We start from the raw sequence: 22,979 nt of genomic DNA, 5'->3' as shown, positions 1-22,979 counted from the left end.
TTTATACTATATTTTCTATGAATGCTAAGTAGTTCGTGAATATATATGGCCTGTAACATACATGAAAAGATTTGTAAGGGAATTTTGTGGCTGAAGTACTAACAAATGCTGTTTCTGTTTGTCTTTGCCATCGGAATAATTTTCTAATTTGAATTTCAGTAACTTCCAGATGTGATAAAGTACTTCGTAGGTCTTTTATAGTTTAATTTCAGTTCTCTGCATTAACATGGAAATAAGGATAAACTATGGTCAATGCTGGCATTTGCCCTTGACAATGGGACAAGGAATAATGTATGATCTTTTTTAATCTGTCTTTACTTCAATTCCTTGTTATCCTATGAGGTATGTTGGTATGGTATGCTCGATACAAATGCTTTTTTTTTCTAAGTTTCTCCACATAGTTGGAGAATCATACCCATACCCATGTCCAGATAATGTTTATTTCCTCTTCCATATATACATATCTCAGTTTCAAGTTTCAGGACTGTGTGAAATTAGGTTGATAATATAGAAGATTTTCCAAGGCATTCTTTATTGTTGGTTGTCAGATCTTTGACTGAAAGGCTGTGCCAATTTCTTGTGTCATTCTTTCAGGGTTTGCCAAATGATGGGGTTATTGAGTGCGCAGATTCTTATAAACACATGTCTGTGATAGTTGTGTTAAATTCTGTGGAGCTATTAGTTGATCTTATGCGGTTTCCGGGTCAGTTGATACCTAGATCAACAAAGGCTATTTTTATGACCATATTTCAGCAGCAGGGGAGAGTGATTCTGCTGAAAATGATTCCTGTGATTCACCATTGGAGCCAAATAGTCCTCTCTATGGACTTTCTGAGAAAGTTGAGCCTGACAGGTCAGCAGATGACATTTGACACATTCCAATATTGCACATACTATCCTTTTGAGCGTGTTTGACATAATGTACTAGGTCAGAAGTGTTTGTGAGATGTTTAGAAAGATAATATATTTTGATAAGTAAAATATTATAATTCTAGTTTGGGTTGCTGCAGTGCTGAAAAATTGAGAACCTTCAGTTCCATTCAAAATTAGATCAGGTCTTGTGACATCTCACAATCTATGAAGCACAGACACTTCTGTCAAGTGAGCATCCAAGTATCGGACACAGCATGATAGAATACATATCAGATGCGAGGACACATCAAAAATAAAACTAAAATAAATGGCAGAAACATGTCAGGATATGATTGGACTTGTTTGGACTTGGCTTGACATGCCTAGAAATGTGATGAAAATCTTTTTCTTTTTTCAATTTTCCCAAATTTGGAACTACAATGAGCAATTTTTTCTGAAGGAATTTAATTTAAAATTTTTGAAAAGCTATTTGCATATTAATGTTTTATTGAAAAATATCAATTTTACTATTTTATTGTATAGTATTATATAAAAAAATTTATTTCTGAGTCTTGTCATAACTGTGTCTTAAAATTTTTAGAAATTGCAATATTACTGTTTCTATGTTGTGTCATGTCATACCCGTTTTATCTGTGTGCCTGTGCTTCCAAGCTCACAAGATAAAATACCTGCTTGATTGAATATTTAATATGCCATAGCATTTCTGATAATTTCTAATTTTATATATTTACTTATTTTGCTTCCTTAGTCTGTCACATAGTGAACCGAACATTGCTACGACTTTCTGGCGTCGAAGCCGAAGAAAGGTTATTGCTGAACAGCGGACCGCCAGTTCCAGGTTCCTCTCATGCCCTTTTGTGTTTTGGATTTGATATGTGCTAAAAGTGAATGGTGTGATCTTATTATTATATGGTTTGTGTTTTATTATGACCGGATATTCTTGTTGGTCCCTGCACTTTTTATTAAATAGTTATAGATGGGATGCCATAGCAATGCAGTGATGTAGAACAGGTTGGAGAACGAGAATACAATAGTAATGTATAGGGAAAATCGGAGGTATGTGGCAACAATTCAGGTGAAATGAATGGAATTGGAGAGGAATAGAAGAATTAGAGAATAGGGAAGAAACTCAATAGGAGAATATCTCAACATTGGTCATGGTAAACCTAATTGACCCTATTACAAAGCAGAATACCAATATCACCCTAAAATCCTGATACTTGGAAATAATTAAAACTAATAACTATATAAATAGACAAGGTAACCTAAATCTATACAAGGAGGACAATAGAACTGAACGTTACAGAATTTGAGGCTAATTCATTTCTTTTCTCCTGCATCATGTTGGCAGTAAGTTGTATTAGAGTATGTGTTAAGTAATTCTTGCTCTTTTAAATTTTTAATGGCTTTGCAGTCCAGAGCATCCATCTTTTCGAGCACGTGCAAGGTCCAAGCTAAGTGGTGATAGGAATTCACATAGAGATTTTGGTGATGATATTGCTGCATCAAGGTTCCTTTTGATTGGATTCTTTTTCATTAAATCTAATCTACTTTTTTCATTCAGAAATTGGTTCTCATGTTTCCTGAAAAACATATATTTGCCATGAGTAGTGATGATAAGGCTGCAGTATATGCTTGTGTCTTTGATTTCAAAACATGCAAATCTCCATCCTCCCTCCCCCAAACTCTTCTGTTGCTGCAAAACTTCTTTCATTTGGGTATTAGAGTTGGATGTAGAGAGGATGTGGAGCTGAGTTTGGAGTTTCCTTAAAACAGATTTCTTTCCATAACTGTATTTTTATTCATCATACCAGTATTTCAAGATAAATACTTGTGTTCTGTGTATAAGCATTTGTTCAGGTAATCTGGTAGTGTTATCTTGCTTGGCAAGCCGGTGATGTTCTGAATTCAGATGTCTGTTTTTAGTTTAATATGCTTACCTTGGCTTTAATGAAAAGAATGTTCTGGTCTAATGTTAATCTCATTTCATTCCCTTTCCTGTGTTCTGTAAATTAACTTTAGAATTAAAAGTCAAATTGTTGACAAATTTTAGTGCTATCTTTGAACTGTAGATCTAGCTATAGATCAGATGGTGCATCAACATCTGAAGCTCGTAGAATAAGGAGAAGAAGCATTAGCATGACTCCAGAGATCAGTGATGATATCGTAAGGTTGATTATATTTCTTGTTAAGAGTTACTTCTTCTTATGCTTGACTGATCTAGCTTTCTTTCTCTCACTCATTTTCCTAGCATTTCTGTTTTTCTTCTGGTTCTAGTATTAAGATAACTCATTTCTATTTCCAAGGTGCCTTCCCAGATTTTCTTTTTGGTTTAGCTCAACCATTCTGGGCCTTAATTAAAATGGATTTTTAATTTACAATTCACTAAAAAGAAGGGCCAACAGATAGAAGTTTCTTTGGAGCCTTGAATATCAATAACTTCCTTAAAGGTGCTAATATGTTGAAAATCTTTTAAATGAACTTTATCTGAAGTGCATAAATTGATGTACTCAGGATACTTGCTGTGAGTAATTAGATGTGATTTAAGGTTGTCAGGTTCTAACATGTACCCTAGAGTTTCGTTATATAGTTTGTTCAAACTGGAAATCTCTTGGACATTTTTCTTACATTCAAAAAAAGGTGGGGACAGCACAAAAAATGTGGATATACAATTCTTTTGTTAGTGGGGAGGGAGCACAAATTTCCTTAAGTCTGGTTTGCTTGTCTACAATTGTGAGAGATGGTTCAGTGATAAATCTTAAAATTTAAGCCATCCTGCCTTTGACCCTTCTTTCTTTTTTCTCCAAAATGTAGAAAAGAAAAATAGTATGTATCCATTTGATCAAATAAAAATCTAATTGATTGCTGATTTCTTGCAGTCTTAAACCAGTGTATTGGAACATATTTGCTCAGGCTTATGTTACAAACAAAATTAGTAGTATAATGAGGCACATGGGTCTTGCTGTTATGGCCTACGTAATTATCATGCAAGTTACACAGTTTCTTTTTATGCAAGGTGTCTACTAAGTATTAAATCTAGTGCTACCAATCTCTTCAGATTGACCCTTCGGTTTGCATAATTTTTACTTTCTACAGCTAGAATTGTTTTAAATTATGCCACTTAAACAAGTTATTCTCCAACTTTTGAGCCCTTGAATATGAACTTGAATTTATCTCTTCATGTTTTCCAGTTCGCTCTTGTCATAAACCTTCTTACCTTAGGGTTCCTTTAGCTTTAGAAATTGTTTTGTACTTTCTGTTTCCTGTTACGCTAAGTATGATCATTGGTCAACAAGATAATGTAAATAACTACATTTGGCAAATTGGAACATTGGTTTTCCAACATGGCCAAATAGTTGGAGCAAATTTATGTAAATCTCCTCTTTTGCTGAAAATTGGTAAACAAAGATTTTCATATTTGGTTATTATACCCTTATTTGATTTTTTTTCCTGGGTAAAACTGGAGATGTCAAAGGGAAACATTTTCTAAACATCTAATCTTCCTCTTTTCTTTTCTTTTTTTTCTCCTTTATTCTCTTCCTTTATATAGAAGTTATTAATTTGTCAATTGCATCAAGTATTTTTATTGTTTGAACCCTATGTAATGGATAGAAGAATCTAGTTTATCTTTTTCTTTTAAAAATTTATTCATGGGTAATAGCTTTGGAATTAATCATAATTATCCTTGTCAACAACCTTTTGTTCTAGTAGCAAGAGGCTTGTGTGGCATGACAGCTTGGGTTCAAACCCTAGCATCCCTAACCCTATTATCAAATGAAACAAAAAACTAGTCTCTTATAGGCTTCATATGAAGGTGGCTTCTTGCTTTTGTTCATATTAATTTTAGATATTGAACTGCACAATTAATGTTTAAAATGACCTTGTCTAGTTGTTTACCTTAGTAGACTTTTAGTTTTCAATCCACTAATATATTTTGATAAAGCATACCAAGTGATGCCTATATTTATTTGTTTGCTCCTTGGTGTTACCTGAACGTGCATTTTGCTGCATATTTTCTGAAACTTTTGGGATATTTTTTTTGGCAGGGCATGCATTCTGTTATGTAGTTGTTTAACTTGAATTATGTCTGTATTGTTTCAGGGCTGTAAGAGCTATGAATGAAACATTGAAGCAAAATCGTCTTTTGCAAGAGCGCAAGGAAGATAGATCTTTTTCCCATTCTTCAACTGATAGGAGTCCAGATCTTCAGGAAAATGTACGTGTCTTTTACAAAAAATTTACTTTATCATGGTGGGATGTTCTGCACTTGCACAAGTCTTTTTCCCTATCCCTTCAAGAAGGCAAACATGCCTTTCACCATTTATGCCTATACAGTTACATTTTTTTTGCACCACTGTCGATCATTTCAGGAGATGTTGTTTAATGGACATAATATGAGTCTCACTTGATAATTACAGTTTGGTTTTGTTTTAAATTAATTGCATTTTTTTGGGGATTGTATCTATTGTTATATGGTATTTGTTTCTATTTTCTGATATAATCATTTCGGGTTTAGAATTTTATATATGACTGGGTGGGATTCTTTGACATTAGTGTAAAATTGAAGTAGTTTTTACACATTCTCATAACGGATTATATGATTCATGTTTTATTAACATTGATTATGCATGTCGAGTTTTGAGTAAATAAAATGTCTGTGTTCGATGTAATAGATTCCTACCATTAAGTATATATGAAAAAAAAATGTAGTTTTCTCAATCAATATTATGGAGTTATCTAATTGATTTGAAATTTACATGCATGATAAATATGATTATACTGCTAAATCCAGTAGTTGATTTGTTAAAATATTAATCATATAAAAGTTATGAAGGTGTGTAAAACTAATACAGTTTCATATTAGTGTAAATGGATCTCTTTTCTCTCTCTCTGTATATATATAGACACACACACACACACACACATAAAAGATATTGACTGTATTTGCTTAGACCTCTAATCAGTTTGGGACTCCTAGTTATAGGGAAGCTTTCAGATTTGTGCAGTTACTTTTGCTGCTATAGATGTTGGAAAATTCCTTTCGACATGAATTATATTTCCTTAAAATGTGGAGAGGGACAAGAAGTGCTTTTTATCTTCTCTGTTAAGAGTCACATTTTGATGATTGTTGCTCTGATGCCTTACCTGATTTATGCTTGTTTCTTATCTGTTTCTAATGTTTGTAAAGTTATTACATCAACACAGGAAACTTTTTCCTCTTGCACTTGTTTATTTCCCTAATATCATAAATTTGTGCTACTGGTTTTAAAATAAGAAAGTTGTACTCTGTTTTGTTACCATTTGCACAGTGCGAATATTCCATAAAAGAATTGATTGCAATAGAACTAATCTATGCACAGATTATATGCAAATTGCCATAAAATAGGTACATTAACTTTTGTTATTTTCTTTTTGTTGTCTTAATTCCACAAAATCTTTGTTTAGTGGCAAGGCTTTAAAACAGAAAACTGGAACATGCTTTCCTTTTGAGAGGATGTGGTTGAATACAATTAATAGGTCATTGAAGTTTTCTTCTTGTTCTCTTAGGCATCAAACTTCCATCTTGATGGCCACAATAAAATTGCTGGCGGGAGCTCTGCATTGTATAACCTTTCTAGGGACGAAATAGATTCTCAAAGAGCTATATCACTGCCATCATCTCCACATGGCTATAGGAGTCGAACTTCAGAGAGAATTGGAGTTTCAGGCTATGTAGCAAATGATGAAATGGTAGCAACATGGAATAAAATTCTTGAATCTCCAATGTTCAACAATAACCCTTTATTACCTTACACTGAATGGAATATTGATTTCTCCGAATTAACTGTCGGAACTCGTGTTGGGATAGGTAAGCACTCTTCTCAACTTTCTATGGTATAATTGCTATGAACTTACCTGCGCCTGCTTCATTTAGATTAATGCATTACATTTTCTTTCTCATATTTCGCAGAACAGTTGCCTCTTTTTTCTTTCTTTCTGTTGGGTTGTTTTTTTTTTTTGGGGGGGGGGTGGGAACTGGTATAGAACAAAATGCTAAAGCACTGGCTGTCCTAAATGCTACTTTAAATGCAGCAGCATTTGAATAAGACGATAATGCCAATTAAAGGTTTCTTTAGTCTAACTTTGAAATGAATGGTGACATTGATATGATGCTTACAGAAAATTAGATTGAGAAGATACTGATTGTCAAAATCAATTTCACGAGAATGGTCAGGAATTAAACTTATAAATATCAGGCACTTGAATCAGATGAATATTAGAGAAACCACCAGACTGATGGTTTTATCATGTTTCAAGTTATAGGCTAAATGCTGTTACCTCACTTTAGTGAAGTTTAATCTTTTTTGCCTTATATTTATATAGGGAATCTCCACTCTTCATTTTAGGTTGGATGCTTAGTATGATATTGAAGTACATGGTCTTTGTTAACCTCTCAATTGTTTAATATGTGACCTGTTTTGTTTTTTCACTAGTTAGGTTAGTTGTACAATTGGTATTGCACTTGTACTTGAATCTTATGCGGTGGTCTCCTGAGTCCTGAACCTCTTCTTTTCAGAGTTTCTGGTGCTTTTTTTATTCAAGTTGGGCCTTCTCATCTATTGTCAATTGTTTTCTCCAGTTGAATGCATAAGAGAGGCTATTTTGTACATCATTAATTTTCAAATTGGGTTTTTTTCTTTGTATATTTATGCATGTATATATTCTAATTTTTGTATGCTTTTGGACAAAATAGAGGAAGTGTCATCTAATTTTTTCTGTTCATTTTGTTTACCCCCTTTTTTTAGGTGTCAGTTGTGAAGGTTATAAAATGAGACCATATAAACAGAAAATTTTAATCATATGCTTTAATAGCCTCTGCAAACTATATCAGAAAACCATATGAAAAGCCATTGGACACTGCTTTTATTGATTTGCCTGACAAAGCATTAATATTTTGTGCTTAATTATGGATAGAAATACCATCTTTCTAGAAAACTCTCACTGAGCAGGTTGTATTTCTATCAACATTTTGTTGTGTTTATTGTCCAGGGTTTTTTGGAGAAGTCTTTCGGGGTGTATGGAATGGAACAGATGTTGCAATCAAGGTGTTTTTGGAGCAAGATCTTACTGCAGAAAACATGGAAGATTTCTGCAATGAGATATCCATTCTTAGGTATCCTTTTGTCCATATGTTCCAAAGTTATTAATGTTTTCCTGTTTAAATATCTTTCTGATAATGCTTGATTCAACTGTGTTTCTACATGTTTGTGATTCCAGCCGACTTCGACATCCCAATGGTACATTTCTATGGCCTTCTCTAGAATTTTAATTTTTAGGTTTGTCTGGGATTGTCTTGTAGTCCAACCGGAAATAAAACAAACAGAAAATGAAGTAAAATAAATAAATAAACACTGGCGGTGTGTCTTTAGTAAGTTATCTCATATATACAAGATTCCTATTGAACCATAAGAAACATTGGCAAGTTTGCTTTGTTTCATCATCAAGTAAATCAAGGAGTTCTGCTTTTTGCAGTTATCTTGTTTCTGGGGGCATGCACAAAGCCACCACAGTTGTCGATGATTACTGAATACATGGAGATAGGATCGTTGTACTTTTTGATCCATCTGAGTGGTCAGAAAAAACGATTGAGCTGGCGGAGGAGACTGAAAATGTTGCGTGATATCTGCAGGTTTGTTAGGCCTGTGCATCAATTACAAAGTGCATATCTTTCTTTGCCTTCATATTTGAAAGGAATATAGTGCAATTAAGAAGATTTTTTCTGAAGTTTTATATTTACACCTAGAGTCTGAACATTCTTGTACTCAAGCTTGTTGAGTTTGTAGAAAAACAATTTATTTTCAAATATATTTGGACCTGTATAATTAGGTTAATTGGTCATGTTGGGATGAATGAACTGATGGTTTGTGCATGAATAAATTTTTTTAAGTAGAACAAAAAATGTGATGCTGACTAGATTTTTCTCTTTGTTCATATAGGGGGTTGATGTGTATGCATCGGATGAAAATTGTTCATCGTGATCTGAAAAGTGCAAATTGCCTTGTGAATAAGCACTGGACTGTTAAGATATGTGATTTTGGTCTGTCCAGAATAATGACCAGCCGACCTATGAGAGACTCCGCATCTGCTGGAACGCCTGAATGGATGGCTCCTGAGCTCATTCGAAATGATCCTTTCACTGAAAAATGTGATATTTTTAGCCTTGGAGTGATAATGTGGGAACTTTGTACTTTAAATAGGCCATGGGAAGGTGTACCACCAGAAAGGGTATGATGCTGTATGCTTGTTACTTGGTCATTCTCAAAACATGAGTTTACCTTATAGATATATTTCCAATATTGGAAGATATATACATATTCATTTTGCTATACTGGTTCAGGTAGTTTATGCTGTTGCAAACGAAGGATCAAGGTTGGAGATTCCCGAAGGTCCACTAGGCAGGCTAATTTCAGGTACACAAGACAATGTTTTCATACATTTTTACTGGATTTTTTTTTACTTATTGATCTCATGGACCACATTTGGGGGGTGGTTGAATTTGTTGGGTACACAGATTGTTGGGCAGAACCGGAAGAGCGGCCGAGTTGTGGGGAAATACTATCGCGCTTGCTTGATTGCGAGTACTCTCTCTGCTGATACCATTACCATTCTGTTTGTATAGAAAACCTGGTAGAGGTGTTAACAGTGTTGTCGGCTTTTCGGGTTGTATTATACTTTTTCTTTTTGTTCTTTCTATAATTTTCCCGGTCATTCTAAAAACAAGATTTTCTTTTAGAGTTTTTCATTCTCATGTGGTGTGGTACGTGACTAGCAAAAAAAAGAAAATGGAAGAGGAAAGTCAAAAACTTTGTAATTTACATCTTCTCCTGCTGGTAGAGAGGGTTGGCAGTATACAAAGATGAAATCCAGACCAGCTAATGAATCTTTGCCTTTTTTCTTATAATTAGTTTTTGTTTGTTTGGGTACATGCTATGCTTTGCGGCGACTCTTGAAAGTAATCCTACTGGGCATAATGTGGGTTCAGTTTCTGATCCTTGTATGATTTCAATGGCTGGCGGCCCTGCACTTGAGTATCCAAATGTGTTTAAATATCATGTGAGGTTTCTATTTTAAAATTTTAGTTTGGGTTTTATTTGAACATGTATTGTTGTTGTAAAAGAAAAGAAGGAACTCCTCACAATTCTACTTTGATTTCTTATAAGAATCTACAATCTTTTGCACATGATGCAAAATGCAATTTGTTTTCTTTAGAAGACTGCAATGCCAAATAAATTTTCCTTAGAAGATAACATTCTTCTTAAATATTAGTATATTTTTATATATTAAATTAAACGTTAAACTGAATTGATAGAAGAAAATAGTTTGAGACCCTCACAATTAGAAGTTGCCTTTTTTGTCGACTGAAAGAGGCAGTTATTACTATTTTCCGTCTGTAAAACCAAATTGCCCAAGAAAACAAGAACCCAACTCTTGGCCACTTGCACCCACCACACAACAATTCTCCCACTGGAGATGAGTTGGAACAACCAGAGAATGAGAACTGTGTCTATGACTATGATGATCATGCTTCCGACTTTAAATCACAATCCGTTACCAACGCCAATAAGATTACCCCTCTTTGAATTCACTCTCCAATTCCGCCACTTCATATTTTAAGGTCTCATGGCAGTCCCAAGCAATGCTCAGTGACTCATTTAAGCAGGTTTGCCGTGCAAATAATGCATCATCTGTTGAAATGATGATGAGGGTCTTCCCAGTCACCCTACACAATGAGGCTGGTCTGTGGTATGATCTACACATAGAACCATACCCTTCACTGGGTTGGGCAGAAATCAAGGCATCTTTTCTGCAGGCGTATCGTAAAACCCAAGTGAAAGAGCAGCTGAGGAATGAACTTGGCATGATGAATCAAGGCAGTGAGGAGTGTGTTCGCTCGTATTTCCTGAGACTGCAATGGCTTTTACAGAGATGGCCAGACCATGGGATCTCAGAAATTTTGATGAAAGACATATTTGTTGATGGACTGAGGAGGAATTTCAGGAGTGGATAATTCCTCCAAAACCTGAATCAGTAGGGGAGGCGTTGAGGCTTGCATTTGCTTGTGAGCAACTCAAAAGCATCAAAGTTTGTTGGAGGAAGAAGGAATGCATGGAGGGTCAGGGTGGTGTTGAAGAAGAGGAAAATGATGAAAGAGTGTCAGTTTTGGAAAAAGCAGCTTCATAGAACGAATAGCCTCCTTACCAGATACTCTAGTGCAGTGTTATTATTATTATTTTTTACTATATCATTTCCTTTTCTTCTTACAATTTAGCAGTTGCTTATTTTATAATATATATACTAGAATTGTATCTCCTGTTTATTTATTTTATAATTTAATTTATTTAAGGATTATTATTTAATATAACTTCAGAAATAAGTCGAGGAAAACACCATGATTGTTATGAGTTAAGTTTTACTTCGTCACCTTTTCATCTATTTATATTTAATACAATCATCATCACCATCTAAATATGTAAATTAATTTATGGATTATCCATTAAACTCGATTCTTATTTACATATATTATTATTTTAGATAAGATTATAGAATTAAAAAATCCACTGAAATTTAATACTTAAAAATATAGACTAAAATTAATGGTTTGTCAATAATGTTGGGTATGCAAGCAAATCATAATTAAGGAGGATTGTGGATTCTTCTTGTGTCAAATGGTAAGAAATTCAGTGCTCTTAAGACTTTAACAAGTTTTGTGGATGAAGAAAATAATGTTAAGAGAATTTATTTTAATTTAAAGTTGGACTAAACTTGATTATGAATTTAGCCGATTATTAAAATAAAACTAATAGAAGAATGTTACTTTAAAAAATGTATATTGAAAGAATAGACCCAGACCCTAAAAGAAATAACACTTGTTCTTCTACTACAGAGTTTGAAAATAAAACAATGGGTTCATAAAAGACAGATGATTCACATAAAAAAAGGAGACGGATTTCACAAGCATGAGGCAAAAGAGAAGCTCATATAAATATTCTTTTTTGAAAGTAGAAATCAATTGTAAACAATTTTCAGGGTAGTAATTTAAGAAAAATCTATGAAGGAAACAGAAAATGAAGCCAAATAATAAAAGGCGAGAACCTCCCTTGATGTTGTATCCTGCTATTGAAATCGATTCTTTCAGTAAGATTTACTTGCTTTCAGCAATAGGGTTTGTGTTAAATATTGAAAAAAGCAACAGGGAAGACATTTAAGCAGGTTTTGCCAAAGTTTGCGGTGAAAATAAAGCATGTTCTGTCGAAATGATGATGAGGATCGAACGAGGCTGGCCTTGGCTACAACCATACCCGGTTGGGAAGAAACCTTTCTGCGGTGAGAGAGCAGTATTTGTTGTTGATGTAGCCGCGAAAACCAGAATCTAAGGCTTGCATGAGCAACTGAAATGCATTCAATGAACAAGTAACCCAGAAATGGAAAGGATGTTCCATTCACCTTCTGCACACAAAGTATATCACTTGAAACAGCCAGCAATAGCATTCCATTGGGCATTTCTCTAACTAATAACTTACCCAGCAGTCGATAGCTATTCAGTATTAATATGCTAATTGCTTTACAATTTCAAAACTGACGATACAAGCAATTTTCAATGTAAATGTCATATAGGAAATAGCTCCAAGGCTTCTATCATGGAATGAAGAAAATATATATATTTCATGTGTGCTGATGGCATGCAGTTCAACTGCCCCTCAGATTCATTCCATCCATGTAAACATCATTCCTTCAACAAAGAATTGAAGAAAGAAATTGAAGTTAGCAATTGATGCTCAATTAAAAAATCAGGATAATGTTGAAGTATTTCCCAGATAGACGATCTCTGTATCCTTGTCATCATTCTAAGCTGTACACATCAAAATAAAAAAGAGACAAGTAAGACAAGTAATATCTAATCTGTGGGAATCCAAGAATAAAATTTCGAATCTTGACTACCACCCTTTGAAGTTATGTCTTTGTGCCAATAATACAAGGATCTTGATGTCATCTTCGACGCCAATAAGTTTTCCCACAATCCAGAAGAGATGATGACCATAATACTTTCATTGATCTCATTTACAATAAAGAAACCAATTCAGCATCCAAAATGCTTCTACCATATTCTGGTACCGCTTCTGACCTAGTTTGCAGCAAGGCTTCAATTTGGGCGACTTTTTCTTTCCTTTGAGGGTCAATCCAGATTGTAAAACACTGAATCATGTTTTTTCGTTCCAGGGACACCTGAATCATGAACTGTGGATTGTATAACTCTTTTCCAGCATCACCATAATTTAAGGCAGTGAACTTAAGCAGAGAGAGGCTTTTATAGGTCTTGCAGAGAAGCAACCAATAAAGCATAACCAGTCAGTCAATCCTTAACACCATCATGGTTTCATGATTGGCTTCATTGCCATGTGCCTCTCAATCAATTTGTCTACAAAGGGGCGAATCTGCATGTCAAAAGCATGCAAAATTAAGTTTATTTAAGAATGATGCATCAAGGTTAGCTATCTAAAAGAGGGGAAGCAAGAACTATTTAGTTTAGCAACTTTGTTAGGAAGTCTGTTAAAGTGATTGTGAAAAAGAAAATCAGAATAATAAGAATCATAAATCAAATTTAATGTACAAATGAAGCCTAACAAAAGCAATAAATCCCTGGTTGTATCATCTCAATAGCAATTATAAAGCCAGTAGCGTGCCTCAGAGAATCTTTAAAATTGGGGAGGAAAACAAAAAAGAAAAGATGAACCAACAGGTCTATAGGCAGACTGGGTAAATAATAAACCTAAAACAGAACATTTGAAATGCATATGCATACCTTATTTTTGCGCTTGAAATCTAGAAATTCAGAAACAGCCATGTTTTTCTCTGCATCTGTTGCCTGCTCCATTACCTGGTACAAGAACAAAAGCCTATGACCAGACTGGAAAGAGGCAAAAAAAGTTGAGAACTAATGAGTGAAAATAAAAGAGAAGAAAAACCTTTGTCGCAGTTTTCTTCATTATCGATTTGTATCCCTCCTTATCAATTTTTCTTGCCTTATAAAGGGGCATTAGCAATGATGCAACATAATCAACGACAGCCTGCTTAATACGATCAGTACCATGGGGATGATTTTCAAATCGCTCCTTGTTTACAGAAACTTGGGAGATGGAGCTCTCATTTGCTCGTCCATCATGCTTCCAGGTTGTTTGCCTTGAACTAGCATTTGAATCTTCCTCATCCTTGAAATTTGTAGGATGGAAGAAATCTGGATCAGCAGCAGCTGCTTGAGACTGCCATCTCTCAATGGCATGACAATCCTTAATCCCCTCACTACCAGCATTCTCAACCCATGCTTTTGTGAAGATACTACTGTCCACAGCCAAACTTTCTCCAGAGTGTTCTCTAAGCTTCAAGTGGCTCCTCTGAGACAGGTTATCTACTGACATTCTGGAACTGTCAAGGTTAACACAAGCAGCAGAGAAATCAACAGACCAGTCTCTGACTCTGCAGTTCCTAGAATCTATTTCTGATATACAATCTTGTCTTCCTAAAACACCACCAGGCCATTTCCCTTCATCCATTTGTGCATATTGCTCCCTTCTGGCAAATTTGTGAAAAGAAGGAATTTTAGGAAGCTGCAGCAATTTGTTGCAGTTGGCTTCTGTGGATGCAAGTGCCTGTGAAGTACAATAGTTAATCTCTTTATGAGCACAAGTCCATCAACAAAGTAGGAAAGAAAGAAGGAATTTTTTTTATTGAAGATGAAAATCAAAATTTACATGAATAATATGATTATACTACACCGCTGGGCAACTCTTTGCATTTTCAAATTGATGTCAAATACTATCACAAAGTTATCCCATATTTTATCAGCCTATCAACTTTTGATATCAACTTGATCAAAAGTGAAAACAACGCATTCATTCAATTCTTTAACAGTAGAAAAGCCTTCATGACATACTCTTAAAAGGTTATATGAGAAGGCTGATGCTGAAAAAGCTAACACCAAAACAGGTATAAGCTCTATAAATCTTTTGGTGTTGAAGAGAAACAAGATAAAACCAAACATCCGAAAACACAGATAAGCCTTCTACAAGGTGGTATTTAAGTAACAGTTGTTTAAGGACAATGCATCAATATCAATATGCCACTGTAGAAAGGGTACAAGAAAGACCTACCTCTGCAGCTGCTTTTGCTGCAGCTCGGGCAGCTGCTTCAGCAGCAAAGGCAGCCTGCTCTTCCTCTGACATTCCTTGGTTGACAGATTCCACCTCCATATCAACCGATTTGCCATTCTCTTTTGCATAGAAAGGATACTGCTTTCCAGCAGGAAATGGATCCTGCAAGCTTGCTTTACTCTCAAAAGCACAATGTTGTGAGTGTAGAGGCGGCTTTCCTGAAGCAGTATCTTTAAGGGGTTTTCTCTTTGAAGAAGCTTTTGCCTTACGGAAGACTTCAAGCCAAACACTAACCAGCTGGCTTGCTATAGCACGTATATCACGACTTGTATGCACACAAATTTTTTCCTTCACAGTTTTCCCTATGCCTAAAAAAATTAATAAAAAAGTCATTGTAGCCACTTTTATTTTAACATACAAAGAAAAACTTCACACATACTGTGCAAGTACATTATGGAAAAATATATACGGTAGCACAATAAACAAGTACCTGATGAACGAACTGCAAGTAGATCAGTTGAAACAAGCACAAGAAGACGAACACAATGGCGCAACAACTGAGTCCCATCTTTCCCCATCGAATCCTATAAATTTCAATATGAACACAATAAACATCAAAGCCATTATTTAGTGCCACTAAATATATGCATTAGTAGAACAAATTCATATTAGGACCCAAGGATGGATAATAAATCATGAAAAGCAATAATACCAGCATCCATGAGTTGAGTGTGCTAAGCCCTTCCTTTGTCCCAGCAAAGGATTTCAAGGATTCAACTGGGAGACCCAACAATTTTTTGGCTAGATGCAGTCGTCCTGAAGTGGTTTTCACATTAAAGAACATGTCCTGTAGTAAAGCTTCCCTGCTCAAAACCCAAGCACGATCCAAAGAGTTTTTGTACAAGACATTAGAAAGTTCAACTGCTTCAAGTCTCTTAATTATGTCCCTAACTTCATCCCTTCCTGATTCTGATCGTCTCTGTGCACCCTCCATTGCCTCTACTTCAGCTGTATAATCATTTCCAGTGGTAAATATGTCAATTAATCGCACAGCCTCCCGAAGTCCACTCAACATTGCACCACCAACTGTGTCAGGATGCTCCTTGCAGGTAGCTTCTCCAGCAAAAAACAAGCAGTTCTCAACAGGCCTGCCCAGCATATCATAGTCTTCTCCAGATGCTCCAATGGCAACATAGGAGTAAGCACCGTAACTGAAAGGATCCCTTCCCCAATCAGTTACAACTGAGGCAACAGGATCAGGAACTGAAGCCTCACCAAAAAGTTTTCGGAGAATAAGTACAGCATGGTTTACATGATCTGATGAGCTCATAGTTTGACCATCAATAGCTGCCTTACCAGCCACTAAGGCTATAAGAACAGGAGCCCCAACAGTTTTTCGGACATTCCAAAACATAAAGCAATGGCCTCTACTATCTGTTTCCTCAGCAGTCACTCCAAAGTAATCCACAGTATCATCCCAAAAAACTTCTGGAAATTCCAAAACAACTTTATTAAGTACTCCAAAACCAAGTTGCTGTATGGAAGAATGTTTCCATTGGGGCAATGGAGGAGAAAACTTTATGGCTCCTGCTTTCAAGCAACCAAGTGGCACAGTGATCAGCACAGCATCTCCTGAAAATTCACTGCCATTTGACGTTGAAACTTTGACCTGCCTATGATGACTATTATCAATCCCAGGGTCCTTTGGGCCGTATGAAATATTTGTGACTACATGGCTCAAGTGGATCAGAAGTCCTTCTCCAAGAGACTCAACCACCTTACTGTAACCTCCTTTAATCATACAATGGGCTCCTCCAAAGCCGCCATAAACATCATCTTGATTCCAATTGGGAAGAGACACTTCCTTAAGCGGAGCAGCACAGCCATACTCCAAGTGGGCATAGTGCCAATTCATAACCCTTCTCTCAAGAGGACTCAAAATCTCCCCTTCAGAACATTTTTTTCCATTGCTTGCTTTCAAGTCATAGACAGCATCCACTGAAGAATGTGATTCTATTTCTTCAATATCAGCTCCTATTTCTTCCATCCGATGCCTTTTTAGGGCAAATTCTAAACCATCCTCAAGAGAAATTGTCATTGCTTTTTGACCTTTTTGAGCAACAAGAAACACCATATCATCAAGAAGACTATTGTATTCAGCTTCCAGAGCATCATCCAGATCAGCAGGAACCTTTTGACCAGATACAATGTCATAAAGAGGACAGGAACTATTCAACACAGTCAACTCTAGCCCCAACTGTGCACAAATCAGTGAGGATGGATCTGGTCTTCTATTAGTTGACACATCAGCCTCAACTCCAGTAATAATGCTAGCCCCAAGATCCACAGGTACTGAAAGAGAGGAGCAATCAGTATAAACACGACCTCCTATCCTATCCCTAGCCTCAAGTACTACTACAGAAAATCCCTGACGTTTCAAGTGGCGTGCAGCAGTCAATCCAGCAGGACCAGCTCCAACAATTATGATGTTCTTTCTGACCTCTGAATCACCCTGCAGTTGATGATTCCCATCAGGTTTATCATAAGTTGCAGACTGAACATAATGAGAGTCATTTCTTTCTTCTGGAGTTACTACAGGGGCTATTCCCATGTCAATAGCATCACAAGATAGATCTGCACTTGGAACCTGCGAACTAATCAATAAAGGGTTTAGTTTTGCACTGATGCTGCCATTTTGCTGGCAATTATCACTTGGGTGTTCCTTTTGTTCTTTTCTGCAAGGTAATTCTGATGTGATCGAATCAACCAACACTTCAGGTATTGTGGCTTCAGATGCCTGGTTTTCATCATCAACTCTAACACTGATCTTTGCATCCATTGAGGCTTCAGAATTCTTGACTTGGCCAAGGATGAAGGCAACTCCATCCTCTGAATCAGCAACAGAGGCCACAGAATTGCCATAATTTTTTCTTTCCTTTAGAAGCTTGCGGTTATCCTTAACCCTAAGCTCAGCTTTTTCTTTCTTTGAAGCAATTCCAAAGTTTATGTAACCCTGCAAAGAGAGGTTATCCAAACTTCAAGATCAACATACTTTACAAAGGTACTAAAATTAGAGAAATTCAAAAAAAAAAAAAAAAAACCGTATCCATCAACAAACATATGGATAAATTTTCACTCATTCAAGAGCAAACACTTACACCCTGATCAAGAAATGCATATATCTCCCTGATTAGGGAAGCTCGGGGTGGTTCACCCTCTGAAGGAGTGTCAGTAACACCACACTCAGCAAGAGGCAAAATGCGGTTAACATCTTTACTCCAAAGACCTAAGATATGATTCCTGCAGCACCAAGAAATTAAATTCCATTGAAGAAAACATAATTTTTTAAAACAGAAAATCTGAATGCAGCACAATGGAAACTAGCGATCATATCAGCTCCTATCAAAGAAAGTGACCAGTACAAATCCTTAAAGTTTATGAATACTATAGATGCCAAACCACAGATCACAAAAAATAAAATTACTACAAAAAGATGCTACCTGGCACCCTAGGTCTCAATGTAATTAATAGTTATAGTTTAAAACAAAAACAGAATGAGAGCATAAAAAAGGAATCCATACTCATAAACATTCATAACAATTACAAACAGCAAACAAAATTATATAAATATTCACAAACCTGCATTCCAAGTATTCCTGTAGCCCACCTCTACCCTTCAAGACCTCCTTAAATTTGATCTTCTCAACTGGTCCCACAGCACGAGCTTTCAGTCCAGATGATACTGCTGCCTCATCAAACTTCTCTTTTGCTCTAAAGGAACGATCACTGTCTGCAAACTGTTGATTTCCAAAAAACCCTTGCTCATTTAGCAAATTCTCCCAATCAGCATCCCCTTCATAAGCCATATCTCCATGTCTACGCTTTTTAATACTGCGCCCACCTCGCTGTACAGCTGATGACATACTGTCTTTGATTTCAGAACTGGGGAGAGAGATTGCATCTTCATGAAAACTTTCATTTTCATCAGGTGTTGATGTGGGAGAATCAACATTGGCCTCTTTGCTGATGAAAAGAGTATCATGGCTGGGACCACACGCACCATGGCATGCATCTTCAGAAGGTTGACGGAGAGCAGAGTTGCACCTCTGAATGGAGGCAACAAATTCATTGGGATGAACAGAGTCTTCTAAAGAGTTTTCCTCAGCGCAAGCATTTGGAACATCAGTGCAAGTATCTTCCATCTTCAGTGAATCAACAACAGACGGTAACAGGTTATGTTTAGTTTGTCGTGAACCTCCACTTTCTGGCTTATTCCTCTGGTCAACTGCTGAGCAATTGTCCCTGAGCTCAATGTTGGAATGCCCATATTTTTCTTTGTCACAAACTTTAGGTGACCTACATGGATCCCCTGAAGGACCCTTTTGAACATTTAAGTCACCTGGTTCCAAAATGCTTTCTTGTTGACACACACTATGGCCAAATCCTTGATTCTCAGCTGTGTTGCATTCTTTGGAGAATGAATGTGAGAAGCTTGAACTAGAATCTGAATGAGACCTATCACCATAATTTCTGCTAGGATTCTTTGAAGCAGAAGCATGATGGGAACCCTTGCAATTATGTTTCAAACTCGTAATTGGGCAAGATTTCCTCACTGAATCAGATTGTGCCTCGTGAGAATGTTGATTCAAACCACCCTCAGGCGACAAACCTCCCTCATTCTGATCTTCCTCTAGCTTAGCTCTGGATTCATCATCAACCTCGATGAGCTTGGATTTTGAATCAAACTTGGCTCTCCTTACTTTCCCTGTATGCTTTCTTTCGAAAACTGTATCAGTAACCGCATCAGACCTGTCTTCACCAATATCCTGACCTTTCACACCAGTGTTCGACACAGATTTCCCATCCAAAACTACACCACCCTCCACAGACTTATTCAAAGAATAATCCCTTTCCCTCTTTGCTCCTGGATCAACATCTTTCTTGGGATCCTTTAGCTTCTTTCTAAAGCTGGCCAACGTATCATTCATTCCCCCCAAATCCTCCTCATTCTTGCCCTCAGTTTTAACTGCTTTAACTTCAACCTTCTTGCACTTCCCAGCGCTGCCTTCCAAACCAGCCTTATCCTTTTTAGGATTCTTGGGTTTTCTTAACTTCAACAAGGACAAAATGGGCTCATCATCATCTGAATCAACATCAACCTCCACCGCTGTTACTTTTAGTCTTTTCTTAGAGCCCCCACCACCATCCATTTTCTTGTTCCTAAGTTTCAAAGAATTCTGTAATGTAACCTTTTCTAGCCCTAGCTCAACATTATTCCCCAAATCAAATTGCAATTGTGGACCTGCCTTGGAGTTTGAACCGTCATCACTTTCCATGTCTCAATAACCAAAAGCCCGAAGCTCATAATTTCGAATAAAAATTCCTTCATTCAAGCAACTAAAGCCATAAGCCAAAAGTCCCGAAGCCAAAACCAAAAAGTTCCAAGCCTCAGCAAATCCTTACAAATATTCACCAAAATGTTCTATTTACACTAAATATGGATAGAGTTTCCTCCGATTAATGAGTTTTCCACAAAGTATCCTCAATGCCTAGGTCCTACTCTCCCTCTAGTGCACGTAACCCAATGAGGAAATAAGATTTCAAAAAGAATAAAAGAAAAGGAAAATCTAGGGTTTTCAAAATAACTAATATGGCCTGAAGAAATATGTAAAGATACAGAGATTGGAGAATAAACCAGACCTGAGGGACGAATAGCAGTGAAATGTTGGCGATAATGGAATTTGTCGAGGAGACTGAGAGGCGCACGTTAGCGGTCGCTGTTGTTGGAATTAGACTTTTAGACACCCATGCTCATTCCTTTATAACTTTACACATTCATCGTTCAATTCTAAAAAGTTACAATTTAATCATGTAACTATTCAAAATTAACCATTTGAGTCACATATCTCTTAAGTTTTAAATACACAGTTAAAAGTATCGAGAAAACCCCTATATTTAGAAATAAATTATATTTTGATCCATTTATTAAAAAAATAAATAAATTAATTTTTATACATTTAAAAACGTTTAAACTAACCATTTCATTAAAATTTTCTCAATGATGAGGGGAAACGTTAATTTTAATAGTTATTAATTTGGTACCTAAATTATAACTAAAATATAATTTTTAATTTTTTTAAAAATTTTCTTAATAATAATTCTAAACAATTAAAAAACTTAAAAATAACTAAAAATTATCAAAAATAATGTGGTGACTAATTATATAACTTCAAAAAAGTTAAAAAGTTTGTTGTGACTAGATGGATGAATTAATTATTAGCTTCCTTAGTATAGTAGGAAAAGCTCTCAAGTGAGAATCACAACTGCATTAGCAAGAAAAGCTCTTTACTATAGTAGGACCCAGGCGTGTGTAGTATCCTCTAAGTCCAGACATCCGGTAGAGGAAACAATTTGAATATCGTAATCTAGTTTCAATAGTATTTTGATTGTTATAAAACCTCCGCCGTGTTGCTATCTATCTTTTTGTGCTAATTTATAACATCTTATTCAATTTAAAACTTGAAAAATTTTGTGGAAGAGTTTTTCTTTAAAGTGGTCTCGATAATAATTTTTGTTACGTTTGAAGTTAAAATAGTTTATCAAAACTAAAAAAAAAAAAATTAAGAATAAAACTAAATACAGATAGACCATATTGTAACTTAAAATTGAAAAATCAATGTACAAGAATGTTAGAATGTTTACAGCTACATCACCCAGAATTCCAATTCCCATATCTTCCAAATTGTTATGGTCAGATGAACCACATATTTAGCTGAAAGTGCATATAATAACGAACATATTCATACACACTAAAAAATACTGCATTTCCAATAGATTCCCTTAAAAATGTTGTAGAACCCCCATGAAAGGCGCCTGTAATCTAAAATGTGTTTTATTTAATATTTTAATAATTTATTTTTATTTTAAGATTTTTTTAATTTTTTAAAATTATTGTTAAGAATTAAAAAAAAGTTTCAAAATAATATTTTAACTAAAGTTCATGGACCAAATTAGTAATTAACCATTTAAATTAACATTCCACATTATCGTTTAACAAAAAAAAAATTAACGAAGGTTAATTTACACCCTTCAAATTGTATAAAGGCTAATTTACTTATTTTTTCAATAAAAGAGCTGAAATGTAATCCTCCTCTAAATACATAGACTTCCCTAATACTTTTACCTAAATAGACATTCACATGAACCATTAAATTAGTATTCCTAAAATATATTTAGATAAGCTCTATACCAATAGTCTTGTCCCCAATTGGCTCCTTCCACTTGACTTGACTTTGGTCTGGGTTTGGACAACAACTTTTTTATCTTTGAGTCGATAGATCTCCAAATTTAAATTAAGTAATATTTTTTATTTAAATTTAATTATAAAAAAATATAAACATTAGCATAAAGTTATATGTTTTTATTATTTTTAAATTATAAATGAGTTTTATGGGAGGACCAAGCTAGCTCAAGCTTAAGACTAGTTTCTTTTAAAGTGGACATTGACTCATGGATAGATTTGTATACCAATAATTACCAAATAATTAGTAAGGGTTTTCTTTTTCCTATCGTTTAATTATGAAAAATTGAACACACAGTGCATTAACTCAAGTTTAATAATTAATTTACTCCCTAAATTGTAATTAAAATATCAATTTGGCAATTTTAGAATCTTTAAATTATCGGAATTTTTTGAAAGAAAATTTAAAATTCATAATTTATTTTTTTATATTATGAAAATTACATTTTCAAATTATAATATGCAGAAAAAAATATAAAATATTCATAAATTTCTAATAAAAAAATATAAAAAAAGCCTAAAATCTCATTGTACAACTTTTCACTGTATAATCCATTCATACTTTCAGTGGACGATAAACAAAGTAAATCTAAGTTGGTTTTCTGTACATAATTTTTTGT

The 22,979-nt window shown here is 35.2% G+C and overlaps 2 protein-coding genes across 4 annotated transcripts; one reads left to right on the top strand and one right to left on the bottom strand.

The window, feature by feature from the left end:
- The first annotated feature begins 252 nt into the window (after positions 1-252).
- LOC121203637 (probable serine/threonine-protein kinase DDB_G0267686) lies at positions 253-9,814 on the top strand. Its single transcript, XM_041112037.1, is given in 14 exon segments — positions 253-291; positions 499-736; positions 739-853; positions 1,622-1,711; positions 2,288-2,383; positions 2,946-3,044; positions 4,975-5,089; positions 6,421-6,721; positions 7,903-8,026; positions 8,131-8,150; positions 8,386-8,542; positions 8,850-9,138; positions 9,251-9,323; positions 9,425-9,814. Coding segments are annotated over 14 exon segments (1,839 nt in total). The 3' UTR covers positions 9,508-9,814.
- A 2,180-nt stretch (positions 9,815-11,994) lies between these two features.
- LOC107959789 (lysine-specific histone demethylase 1 homolog 3) lies at positions 11,995-20,933 on the bottom strand. 3 transcript variants are annotated; one of them, XR_001700946.2, is made up of 9 exons: positions 18,699-20,933; positions 18,218-18,359; positions 15,772-18,072; positions 15,550-15,643; positions 15,060-15,427; positions 13,878-14,558; positions 13,715-13,789; positions 12,856-13,346; positions 11,995-12,763 (listed from the first exon to the last, which is right to left on the bottom strand). XR_001700946.2 is itself a non-coding variant. In XM_016895936.2 (9 exons), exons 2-9 carry the CDS (start codon positions 20,393-20,395, stop codon positions 13,281-13,283), a joined length of 5,424 nt encoding a protein of 1,807 aa, XP_016751425.2. In that variant the 5' UTR covers positions 20,396-20,626; positions 20,760-20,913; the 3' UTR covers positions 11,995-13,280. The 3 variants fall into 3 exon arrangements, 2 of the variants coding, with proteins under 2 accessions (XP_016751425.2, XP_016751424.2); XM_016895936.2 differs by having other exon boundaries at positions 11,995-13,346; positions 18,699-20,626; positions 20,760-20,913; XM_016895935.2 differs by having other exon boundaries at positions 11,995-13,346.
- Positions 20,934-22,979: the final 2,046 nt, after the last annotated feature.

Source organism: Gossypium hirsutum, chromosome A05, assembly GCF_007990345.1.
Source record: "Gossypium hirsutum isolate 1008001.06 chromosome A05, Gossypium_hirsutum_v2.1, whole genome shotgun sequence".
Taxonomy (NCBI): Eukaryota; Viridiplantae; Streptophyta; class Magnoliopsida; order Malvales; family Malvaceae; genus Gossypium; species Gossypium hirsutum.
Note: the sequence above shows the minus strand (reverse complement) of the source record. Positions and strands in the feature narration are given on the sequence as shown.

Excerpts from the sequence above, each read along its gene's own strand:
- LOC107959789 (XM_016895935.2), bottom strand. The coding sequence starts at position 20,395 with ATGGAAAGTGATGACGGTTCAAACTCCAAGGCAGGTCCACAATTGCAA. Across the intron at positions 18,360-18,698 it reads CAGGAATACTTGGAATGCAG|GAATCATATCTTAGGTCTTT; the intron begins GTTTGTGAATAT and ends TTGGTGCTGCAG. Across the intron at positions 15,428-15,549 it reads ACTTGCAGTTCGTTCATCAG|GCATAGGGAAAACTGTGAAG; the intron begins GTACTTGTTTAT and ends TAATTTTTTTAG.